Raw genomic sequence first — 12,583 nt, forward strand, 5'->3', positions numbered from 1 at the left:
GTGCAGATAATGCATTCTTAAGTGGGAGTACTGACCACAATCAGGCGATGTCTGCCACCAACTAAAATCTCCCTAGAAATTTTACCTTCCCCACCCCGCCATGTTGTTCCTTTTTCAACTGTAATTCTTTCTTGGGAAATTAACCAAATTAGAAATTTTGTTTCTGAGTTTATGTCAAAGGGGCCAGAGGTTTGGCAGTCCAGGGCTGGAGGAATCAAGAGCTGCCATATAAAATGCCTGATTAAATAACAGGAAATTCCTACCTACCTTGTTATAACTCCGTCCGGCGGAATCCTTTTCACTAGGTTTCAGTTCCTGCAGCTGTGCATCAAGAATGTCCACCAACTGCTCCATCAATCTCACTGAAGAACTCACATCCCCAGCAAACACTGGCCCTTTGGTATGTTTAGCCAGTTCATTGGCAAGACTAGCAGCATTTTCTCCACTTCTGATCTGAAATGACAATTTATATTATCTCAGTATGATTTCTTGCTCTGTTTGCGGCTTCTTGTTCTTTTCCTGAGTATCTTTGTTGTGGTGAGAGAAATATTTGCAAATATGTCAAAATCTGCAACTAATTGAGGCCTCATTTCATATGATTAAAGGTTCTTAGATCCTCAACACACAAAAGAAATTCTTAACCAGACCTTTAAAAGGAATGAAAGGAAAAAAAGAAAACCAGAAATCTTTTTTTAAGTTTTTCAGATAGCTTTCTCATTTCACTGCCACCCATTTGTAAACTGCTATTTAAAAATCTTATTTATTTATTCCAATGATCCAGAAATTTAAACTAGAATGTAATCAGTACGATACTGGGAGTTATTATCTACTCTTCGCTTGCATTTCAGAAAGGTAGATGACAAAGAGGAAACTAAAATGTCACCGCATTGTGTTGTAATATTAAAGTTACTAATGCCTTTTAAAGTCGTTTTTACTTATTCTATCATAATCATCTGTGATATAAACATCTGCTTGCATTCTGTGGATTCAGTTGCAAACTTAATGGCATTTGATTTATTAGGCCGATGGGCTATTCATCTTACAAACATCAAAAGAAACAGAACAAACTGAATATAAATGAAATCAAGCAAGTATCTACTCATTAAAAAGCTTAACTTAGAAAACAGCATGCCCCAAAACAGCATATGTAACTTTGAATAAATAGTTTACAGACAAAACTATACATGATTTTCTTATTTTTCTACTGAACAAAGAACGATGAAGCCAGTTTCAACATACAAAGCTAAATTATTTATGCTAGACGTTAACACCCTTAATCACCAATGTGTATCATATTAAAAGGTTCCAACCAACCTTCTGAGCCAGCTGATTTACCCAGTGTGAGGTACAGTTGCTAAGATCGGGGCCCTTAGGGTTCCATGTTCCAGTGGAAACCATGCAGAGATAGGATGCAGTTCCTACAACAGATGTAGAAAACAGCAGTGAAATTGAAACCATTTTTCTGCATGCATTCAGGAAATCAGCTACGATGATACTACACTACATGTTAAATTTTGAATAAACACCAATGGAATTGGTTGACAGTAACTGACAAAGAGTAGGGTATAATGCAGATTATAAACAGTAAATATAAAGTCAGCATACAAATATCAGACATTTACAGCAAACAAAGAGCCCTTGATTTTCTTGGGACTTATCCAAAACGATAGTTACAATGAGAAAGGCAGTGGTAAGGAAGCCTTCCTGGAGTCCATGGGCAAAAAAAATGTCAGGCTTGACCTCTAGAGGTCTTCAAGAGGGAGAGAGGTAATTCGGGGCCTGACCGTAAATAACTTTTACCGTTCATGAGCCTGTAAGTTATCTACCAATGCTCTATTACCAAAGTTAATAAAAATAGTAAAAAAATAAGCTATCATAAACGTCTCTCTTTCCTCAAAATCACTTCAGTGTAATTCAGAACCTACTCACACTAAACTTAAAAATATAAGTTTGGCATTTTACAAGAACTACCTCTTGTTCCCTTGGGACATGGCCGTTCAACCATCATTCCCCTTTGTGTCTGAGGCCACTTTATCCCCCTCGCGTCTAATGCTTCGCAGAATCTCTCTGGCAGGGGAAAAATATTTGTTACAGGAGGAATTTTGGTTGTAGAAACTGCTGGAGGTGGTTTTGTCCCTTTGCTTCCTTCCTGTGATCCAGCTACAGTTGTGCTCATGGGGCCTTTCTGTGAAGTAGTGCTTGTGGTTGATACTGTGGTTTTGAACAGCTCAGCTGAAGAAGTTATTGTCACAGCTGTGGTAGGCACTACGGAAAAAAGATGAGTATATTAATCTCACACACACTCCCACTCATATACAGGCACACGCGTGAATGTGTATATGCACACGCACAACACAAAACCCCTCCCAACCAACTATCCCAAAACCAGTAAAATGAGAATTAGTGGGAACACCAGTAGGTTGGAGAAAGAATAAATCCCCTCATTTATTCCAATTTATTCATATTGTTGGCTAAGTAATGGTAGTTTAGACTTTACTATGGATTTTTCTGTATGACTCTAATTGTCTTAAGTCTACTTCTAAATGAAATATTTGATAATACACCTTAAGTATACTTCATCATTTATCATCCAACAGAAACTGAAGGACAATTTTAGTGTCTAGACCAGGTATATGTTACTACAAAACAATATAGAAAAATTCTTTTTATATAAGCCCATACCCTGTAAGTCATCAAATTCAAAGCATCAATAAAAATCTGACAATTACATATAATTAGGACAACAGACAATTTAGTCACCCACTCTACATCTTGCAGGAAAATAAATACTGTGACATCTTCCCACCCAGCAGCCATTCTTGCTGGAGAGATTTTTAAGCATGCCTGATTAGATCCAAACAGAAGATAAGCTTGGCATGCTTGTGCTGTGTTAGTAAGGAAACATCTGAGGCTTCATTAAGCATATTTACATTTGAAAATGTAGGTAGAAAAAACAACTAGTTCTGGTCAGAGGTTACGATATAATCTCTTATCAGGATAACAAGTTAGATCAAATTATGCCCAATTTGAAACCAACCCTACATACCATACTGACAATACAGAGCGTAAAAGGAACTACAGTTACACATCTGAAATTATTTTAAAAGGTTATTTTTGATTTCCAGCATCACTTTCAAACTGTTTAATCTACCAGGTTAAAAAAAAAATGGAGCTTAATGTTTCCTTCATTGATTGCCATTTAATTAGTTTTAACAACTAAAATTCCGCCAGTAAAATTTTAATGCTATCATTTAAAATCTATTAGGTGATCACACTAAAGTTTCATCAACATTTACAGATAACTGGCTCTTGAAACCTTATATATATGATGCTTTTAATAGAGTATAACAAGTTAAAAAACTATTTTTTAAACATTAACTTTCTTTATGCTTTCTCTATAATGTAAGAAACAAACCAGAATATTAAAACTTAAAAAACAAGTTCATCGTATCACTAATATGTTCATTATTTTACGTTCTGGTTCAAAAGTAGTTGTTCATATAGTATGGATACTATTGACAGAATATTCTAAGTCCATCACAAAAAGTAGTGTGTACTTGTTTATAGTTCTTGAAGAGTGAGAAACTTCTTGTCAAAAAAGGCATAGACACTTTCTACACCTTTCCCCTTCTATCTCAAGAGAAATTTTTTAATCATGTGCTTTATTTCCAAGGCATAATTTATTGACCATATGAGAGATGTTGTGTCAAACATCATGTCTAGCCAGCTGCTGCAAAAAACCGATTCAAACCAGTCTATCTTTTTCTGTAAAGCACTTGCCTGACATCTTGTTAAACCTCTGTAATTTTCTTTTGATTACAATGCAGCCAGGCTTTCAGTGCTTTCTCAATTAACATTTGTCAAAAGCATCACACTCTTTTACACAACTGTCAAATGACTGCCTCTGAATCAAATCTTAAAAAGTAGTGGGAAATCGGAGCATAAATGAAAAGGACAGAGGAAAATGGTTTACTGCCACACCATCTTATGTATCCCTTGACACTGCACTAATTCGTATGTCTTAAGTCATGGAAATATGTCTTAACAATACCACAATTAGTGATCTGCTAGCTAAGCATCAGGGAGGAATCATGATAACTGAGTCAAGGTAGGTAATAAAATGATCTCTGGTAAATGCACAAAATTTCTTGCAACATGTGAAGTAGTGCTTGTGGTTGATACTGTGGTTTGCATGTGTTTTTAATAATAAATTTCATACATTTTCACTTTTTGTTCATCAAAAGTTTAAAGGAAATCAATCTTCTTCAAAGATAAATCAAAGAAATATTGGGACATCATGAAAAACCTTAAAGTAAACTTGTAAGTGGCAAAACTAAACCCTTTTGAAAGGCCATCAGAATTTCTGGAATTTTGCAAAGCTGAAGTTTTGCAACTTTACAGAAAGCAATTTTTTCTAATGATGAAAACATAAGCGCAGAGGTTGTTTCTGAAAATTAACATTTCTTCCATAAGTGAAGACAGGTCCCAACGGGGCATCTGATAGTGATAAAAGCCGGCACTTATTCAGCATTTATGTACCAGATGCTACGTTAATCACCATTCATGGATCATCAGATCATCTTATTTAATCCTTACCACACAACCCCATGAAGTAGCCACTATGATTATCTTCCTTTTACAGATGAGAAAATTGAGCCATGGTGAAGGTTAGGCAATTTGCTTAAGGTCACCTGGACATACTTTTGAATGTTATGATCTTTTCTAGGCAAAAGATTTTCATAGAATCTGGAAAAAGTATGGCATCCCACAAAGTAATCTGCCCTTATTCTGGAGCATCTAACTGATACTTTTCTGTGTAAATCTCTAAAACAAGAAAAGATGTGGGAAGATAATATAAAATACTAGAGCAACAGATGATAAAAAGTTTCGTAATGTAACTTATGTGGCAAAAGATTCAAAACTCAAGAATGTCCTATAAATTGTAATAGAAAACATGGCAATTCACAGTAGAATTATATCTCAAATCTAAACCTTATTTCACAAAGTTCTGTCCCAGAGTTATCAGAGTGTCGTATCAAGCATCCAGATTAAGTGACTTAGCACTCTGCTTACTTTTGTCATTTGGGTATAGAGACCCAAAAACAGTACTAATAAAATGCTCATAAACATACTTAAAAACTGCCCTGGAAAATTTCAACAAACACATACAGAATGCCTCAATTTACTGTGGTAGTGCTTACTAACAAAAGCATTCATTTATCTTAAGGGTCGTGCTTCCCTCACCGGGGTCCACGAACTTACTCATTGTTCACTGAATGAACTCTAGTTACAATGAGTCTGTAGCCTGGAAAGGCAGAAATGCGTATTCATTAAATTTACCTTTATTCAATGTCTAAAAATAACGATCATCTTTTATTGAGCAATCATTATCAGTGGACAGATGTTTCAAGAAATGTGTATTCTATGCTAAACACTTCCTAAGTAAATAAACCTAACTAGTTCTCTTGATAAAAAATTTTCCCTCATACTACTGAAATGTCTTACTTCATAATTACTCTAAGACAAATACTCAGGAACTGCCAAAACCCAAGACACAAAATTTTTTCAATATTTGGGAGGGACACCTGGGTGGCTCAGTCAGTTAAGTGTCTGTCTTCGGCTCAGGTCATGATTCCAGGGCCCTGGGCTTGGGCCCCAAGTCAGCTCTCTACTCAGCGGGGAGCCTCCTTCTCCCTCTCTACTCCCCACAGCTTGTGCGTGCTTACTCTCTCAAATAAATAAATAAATAAAATCTTTAAGAAAAATAATATTTGGGACATCAAATTTGCAGACAAAGTAAATATAAAGCAATTCAGATTAAGAAACAGAGTTGAAATAGGACTCAAAGGGTTTTTCCTAAGCCCACTATAGATGGGGAGAAGGTGAAAGGAAATAAAGAGCTAGTTTAGAGAAACGGAGCAACTGAACTATGTAGAGATAACATAAGGTTAAAAATTCAAAGGAAAAAAAAAAAAAACATGTATCTGAAAACCATGATTAGGGCAAAGAAATAATATACTTGCCCCGTTAGGAAGGAAAAGGCTTGGGTTTATAAAAGGGGAAAAGTTTTGAAGTTATGAAACAGTCCACAACAAAAATTGAAAGGAATGGTAATTTTACAGCATGCTGTATACCTTAGAAACATACACAGTAGCAAATCCAGTACATAAGGCTAAACTAAAGCCAAACCAGTCAATCATTGTTTTATGACGGCTAAAGATCTGAATTCTCTGATTGCTCTGTCCTATCAGTTTTGTAGATCTTGCTTCAGAAAAGCTGACAGTGGCTTATTGATTTGACCTAAACTGATGGGCCAGAATAGTTCTGCAAGGCCCCATCTACATGCATATAGATATCAGCCCATCTGAGAGAGACAGGAGTCTCTAAGAGCACGTGAAGATAAATCACAATAGAGAGAAAAGAGAATATGTTTCAATCAGGAGCAAGAGAGATTTAGGTCATATAAAACTTGGTATCACTAAGGGTTTAATACGGGGCCAATAAGAATTTTTACTTTCTGGGAATATTTAAGAATGGCTAACTATATTGGGTAACAAAACCCAGCTGTGGAAACACAACTACCAAATATGCTTGTTTCCCATTTTCAAAGCTGATAACTGGTTTTCAAAAGATATCTAAAGTATTGAAGACTTTTTCATCTGAAATGGATCAAATTATTTACTAGAATATAAGCCACATATGGAAAATTACATCAGTACTCATCTTGCATTCACAAAGTACTCTGTGACAAGTAGACAGGTCAATGATTCTTTGCTGAATTGAATCTGTACTCAATTTATTCACAGTCTTTCAGGTGTTGCCTGATTATGAATTTGCATTTTTAAAAGTATTTTATTTCTCTTTTTCCTAATGGGGGGGGAAGAGATTTATTGTCGCCCCAAACAAATGTAACAGCTGTGAGAGTAACACAGGTTACAAAAAAGATTAACACAGCAATCAATATACAATGTCAGATTTTGTCAATTCCTGAATTCTGCCTTTGACAAACCTATAGGATAAAGGAGAAGGATGGTACTAGCTTTTAGAAAAACAGCCGAGACACTGGGGGCTATGATGAGTGCTGTGAATTGTGTAAGACTGATGAATCACGGACCTCTACCCCTGAAACAAATAATACATTATATGTTAATAAAACAAGGAAAGAAAAAAAAAAAAACAGCTGAGATACAGAAAACGTCCCAAATTGCTGGCCTTATGAGAAAAAGATATGTCTAAATTTAAAAGTAAATGATTCTGGGTCCGCTGGCTTGCACAGTCGGTTGGCTAAGTCTCCGACTCTTGGTTTTAGCTCAGGTAGTGATCTCAGAGTCCTGAGACGGAACCCCATGTTAGGCTCTGTGCCCAGCACACAGTCTGATTGGAAGTCTCTCTCCCTCTCCATCTCTGCCCTTCGGTTCATGTTCTCTCTCTCTCTCTCTCTCTCTCTCTCAAATAAATAAATAAATATTTTAAAAAATTTAAAAAAGTAAATGATGCTATGATATTATCCTTGAAGATTTAATTGCTGAAAATTTAACAATGGACATTACTACTATAAATTTAATGCATAAAAATCCAGCCATACGTGAATTAGAATAAAAGGGATATTGCGTTAAGTCAATGTCATTATTCTCTTACTTTTTAAAGAAAAAAAAAATCACATATTTTGGTATACTATAATGATTCAAATTAGAAAGTCAACTATAAAAAGTTGTGACTTTTGCTTTTAAAGTCCTTCCTGACCCTATTACAATATTTAGAATTTAGTAACAGTATATCTTAAAAAAACATTTAGGTACATGTAATTATGTTTAAGTGTGTAGAGTGTAAGTATTGCTTTGACAGAAAGATATACTAATTTCTTTTTCACCTTGTTGAAGAGATTGATTTAGTCACTCCAAAGAACTTCTTGGTTCCTAAAATTTTCAAGTAACTTAATAATTGGAAAATTCCAAATAACTGAGCATATTGAAATATTCAGATCTTTAAAACACAAATATTATTGTTCAAATAGAAAAGACTTATAATTAGTACAAACTCTGTAACAACATATGAATAGGTTACTTTTATCATGAGTATGAGATAATCTTGTTTTAAGGAAATATTCATTTAATTTACCCTCATAAATTGTTTCCCACAGAACTGAATTCAGTTGATCAACTAAAATATATTTCCCAAGATTTTACATTACTTTCTAAAGTAATGATCTTCCACAAAGATACCTAAAGAGACACAAATCGAAAATGTTAGCTGATCCATCTTCATAAATCATCGCATGGGATCATTTAATGCTTAGTGTCCATGTGTGACAGGTAAAGTCAAAGAAATATTTACTTAAAACCATCACTAATTTATCAGGAAATAAAAATGTGTAATTTTACTAGGAGGATGTTAGATGACTCCCTCTCCTATCCAGACAGCAGATACCAAAACTTCAGAACATTTATGTCTGGCATTGTACATCAAGCCTAGCAATTCTCCTAGGACTTCCTAACACACATTTCCCTTAACCACTGGCGCCAAGAAGTTAAAAGGTCTACACATAGATTGTAATCAATTCAGAAGTCAGGTAGGAAAAAAACAAAACAAAACACAAAGCTAACAAGTTTGTAGCTGGTATTATATTTTTAGCAATGAAAAACTGAACTGACCAATGATGCTACAATTTTCTGTCGTCAACATTTAAATGAAAAAATTCAGAGAAAGAAAATAGGCCAAACTAAGGCTAAAATGTACCCACTATGTGACAGCAGGAAATACATCATCCTTTGAGCTTTGACTACGAAAAGGAGAAGGAAACAGACAGGAAAAAACTTCCAAGTCTTTTAAAAATAAGCTTAAAGCCAAAAGCATTAGCAAGCCAACATTCTTACCTTGGGCAGGATCAGGTGGACCAAACTCCAGAGAATATCGTAAAATGAAGTTATTGTTCCACACGTAGAGTTGGTTATCTCTAGGATTGTAATCCACTGCAGCAATATACTGGTATTGGTTGGGGAAGGGAACATCTACATATTCTCCTCGGTTTAATCGGGTATTGTAAATGTAATCGATTGCATTCTTGCCTGTTTCACTCTCATTGTCTTGATAGACTGACCTGACCACATAGAGGACTCCGCAGATCATAAAAGCATTTGATGCAGCACGTTTGTCATACACAGTCTCCCACGTTGCTTCAAATCGAAGAGTATATGGATTTAGTTGGCTAATAACTATCATTCCATTGTTTTGTTCAGTGGCGTAAATGACCCATAAGCCATTTTCATCAACGGCTAGGTCGATATCAGTCTTCCCTCCCCATCTATATGGTGAGGTATCATGATAGTTGGCATAGTTAATTATGGCCTCTCCACTCTTAATTCTAGTCCTCAAGTCAAATTTCACAATGTTCCTGGTTCTCTCTTTGTTAAAGAAGACAGCACCATCATACACCACAAATCCAGTACCGTCTACTCGATTGGGAAGTTTATATGTCGTTGTTTGGCGGCTATTTTGGAAATCTTCTAAAGATGCATATTCTATTAAAGTATCAGTACGATAGGGAGTCCAGGGCATGAAATAAATTTTATCTGCAGCCTGAAGAGGGTCCTTGCACCAAGCACCTGCCTTTTGTTCAGCTTCATATATACATGGTGAATCCACAATTGCTTTCAAGGTCCCAGGGCACACAAAAACTAACAGTCACAGAGAAAAGACAACAATTAAGCCAAGTTAAAAAATGAAACAGGCAAACACAAATTTTAATGATCACAAATCAGAAGAGAAAAGAAAGTGTTTTATTAACATGAGATTTAACCAAAATTTATACTTAATACCATACCACCCTTCTTTCCTCAAGTTACAATTAATCGATGTAGCAGCATACAAAGTGGCTGGGGTTTATTTTCACACATACAAGCCTAAGTTTTTCATAACTGAGCTGACAACGTGCAATTTTGTTACAGTTTTTAATCTTATAATCTGGTAATTAATATTTCAAAACTTTGAGCTTTGTGTGTAACATGTACAAAGTACTTTATTTTAGTCCCAACTTTGTCCCCTTACCTCCCCTATCCTACTTACAAACCCCCAAAAGCAAAACACTAAAATAAAGGGAATAAAACAAAAACCCAATGTGAAGGCTTATTTAGAACTTTTATAAAAGTCAGACTGAAAACAAAGGTGCTTCAATTGAAGAAACATAACCATTCAGGAAGTGTAATTAGGAACAGAGAAAAGTAAATACAAGGAAAGCAGTGATGGAACAACCAGGAGACCCTGTAACCATGGCATGCTATGGAGAGGGTTCTGGAAGCCAGGCAGGATGACACTTTAATAACAAAATATCCAGGGGTGTCAGAAAAAGAGATAAAGGGTGAAAAAGAAACCCAGAAAGGAGCAGCTCCCCCTCGCCGACTTCAGAATTTTTACCCCATCACCAGATTTAGCAGTCATATAATTTCATCGTAAACAGTCGACTTCTTTATGAGGTGCATTTATGAGATCCTGCTGATTATTTTAATGTCAGGAGTGTTGTGGAGGGAGGGAAGGGAGGGTGACATCCATAAGGCACATAACAGGGAGCTGGGGTTCAGACTGTATACGTTATTTACCTTTTTGCTCCACTTCTATTTTAAGCATCGGAAGAAAAACAAAAAAAAAGTGCGAGGAAAAAAGAAAAAAGATTAAAATAAATTGACTATTAGTCTAAGACTGAATTCGTAATAGATGCTAAATATAGGAAGAATATGAGCTGTACTACTTTGGATAAAGAGAAACACACAACAGGAAAACCTAGCAGGAGAAAGATTCTAAAGTTACATAAAAGAACATGGATCAATCATTTTAGTAGATTAAGGAGGCAATACAAATATGTTGGCATGTTGCTTCACTTAGTGTACCTGAATAAATAATGAAACTCTTCACTAATGCATGGTATATATACTCTTGCCTTTCTAAAGTCACTCAGCATTTTTATTCAGTTTTACTTTATATACGTATGCTACAGACACAAATGCATGCAAAGGTGTATCATCCCCATCTATCTTATTATATGAGCTCATTATTAAATTGACTAAAATCAGGTAAGCATAACAACAGGAAAATATATCATAAAAAAACGAAACTCAATTTTGGACCTTAGGTCAAAATTAATGAATATTGATATGGTTATATTTTAATACTTTCCCAAAGACATTTATGTAAGAATAAATATATAATTATGCATCTTAGTACTTTTTAATGTCTCTTTATTATTTTCTATTTCTAGAAAAATCCATCTTAATCATAAGGAAAAAAATGCCTCCTTTGCAGGATATATAAATCTCCCCTGCTACCCCAATAAGGATTCTGAAGGGTGGGGTAATGTAGTGTCTTTCTTTCCCACCAAGAATTAGTAAATTTGCTTATTTAGGTTTATATATACTTTACAAAATAAAATTCTTACTAAATTCCCTATATTACATATCTCAAACTTGTTATATTAAGTCTATTTTTAAAAAAAAAAAGTAAGCAAAATACATACAAGGAAAAAGCAAGCACAGTAGGCAAGGAGAAAAAGGAAGAAAGAATTATGGTTAGCTTATTATGACATTGTCTACCATCATCAATTTACACAGAAAGCAAGCTGGCATGCAACGACAATCATACCAAGCATTCAAAGCAAATACCTTGACTCCACAGACCCCATAAAAGGTAAATGCTTTCATAAAACAAACCTGATTAGTACAGTTATATGAGAGAAAAAAATCCTCCCTCCAAGAAGTCTAAAGAAACGGATTATACAGTTAGGAAGGGTGCTATATAAGATTCTTGTTGGTAAATAGAAGTCTAATAATTACAAACCATAAAACACTATTTTAGATTGTATGTAGGCTCTGAAGTATGTTGCCTGAATTTCATAAAGTGACCAGATTAATGTCTGTGAATCTCCCTCTTTCCTTATTAAAATGCATCAGGGTGTGCTAATATTCTATCTCCAAACTGATTACTCAAAGACACTGTAGTTGCACATTTCATTAAGATGTCTTAGCTTGATTAATTTTTAAAAATTACAATAATTCATCAAGATTAAATACTGACCTCCTGAAATACCGCAGGGAGAAATGCCATACAAATATTTTGCTACAGGAATAGCATATAACCCTCTGCATTAAGCAATACCACCTCCCCATCCAATTTGGTCTATTTGACCACTTTCAGGAAACATACTTGCCCTATAATGTGTAATTCTGACTATATCCAGGAAAAGTAAGTTCAGCATTACTGATATGAAACAGTTCTTTTTTATAAACCAGTAGGCCTAAAACTACTCCTCAACGAAGAGCAATATTATACCTGTTTAGAATCAATAACGGAAGGGCGTGGTGGGAAAATGAGGATAAGAGAAATTATTAGTCTTGTGACTTCTCAGACTATGTTTATATACAGCCATATTGTTTTTTTCAGGAAAGAATGATTTTACTGAGTGAATCAATTAAATGTAAAGGATGGGAATAATACATTTTAAAGTATGTTACACATTTAAAACAGAACTTAAAACAAGTTCATTAAGGAATGTATAAAAATATATTTGTTTTCCATTCATTGAAAATGGCTAGGCTTT

At 34.9% G+C, this 12,583-nt stretch overlaps 1 protein-coding gene across 16 annotated transcripts in view; it reads right to left on the bottom strand.

Annotated features, from left to right (window-relative positions):
• Nucleotides 1–12,583, bottom strand: part of ADGRL2 (adhesion G protein-coupled receptor L2) — a 388,797-nt gene that overhangs the window by 40,516 nt on the left and 335,698 nt on the right. For all 16 annotated transcript variants that reach the window (XM_047725544.1, XM_047725542.1, XM_047725545.1 and 13 more), the window contains 4 exons: nucleotides 8,874–9,674; nucleotides 1,972–2,265; nucleotides 1,315–1,418; nucleotides 268–453 (listed from right to left, as the gene is read on the bottom strand). In XM_047725544.1, coding sequence (XP_047581500.1) covers nucleotides 268–453; nucleotides 1,315–1,418; nucleotides 1,972–2,265; nucleotides 8,874–9,674 — 1,385 coding nt within the window. The remainder of the gene's footprint in view (nucleotides 1–267; nucleotides 454–1,314; nucleotides 1,419–1,971; nucleotides 2,266–8,873; nucleotides 9,675–12,583) is intronic.

The sequence above is a fragment of the Lutra lutra genome, chromosome 4 (assembly GCF_902655055.1).
Source record: "Lutra lutra chromosome 4, mLutLut1.2, whole genome shotgun sequence".
Classification (NCBI taxonomy): Eukaryota; Metazoa; Chordata; class Mammalia; order Carnivora; family Mustelidae; genus Lutra; species Lutra lutra.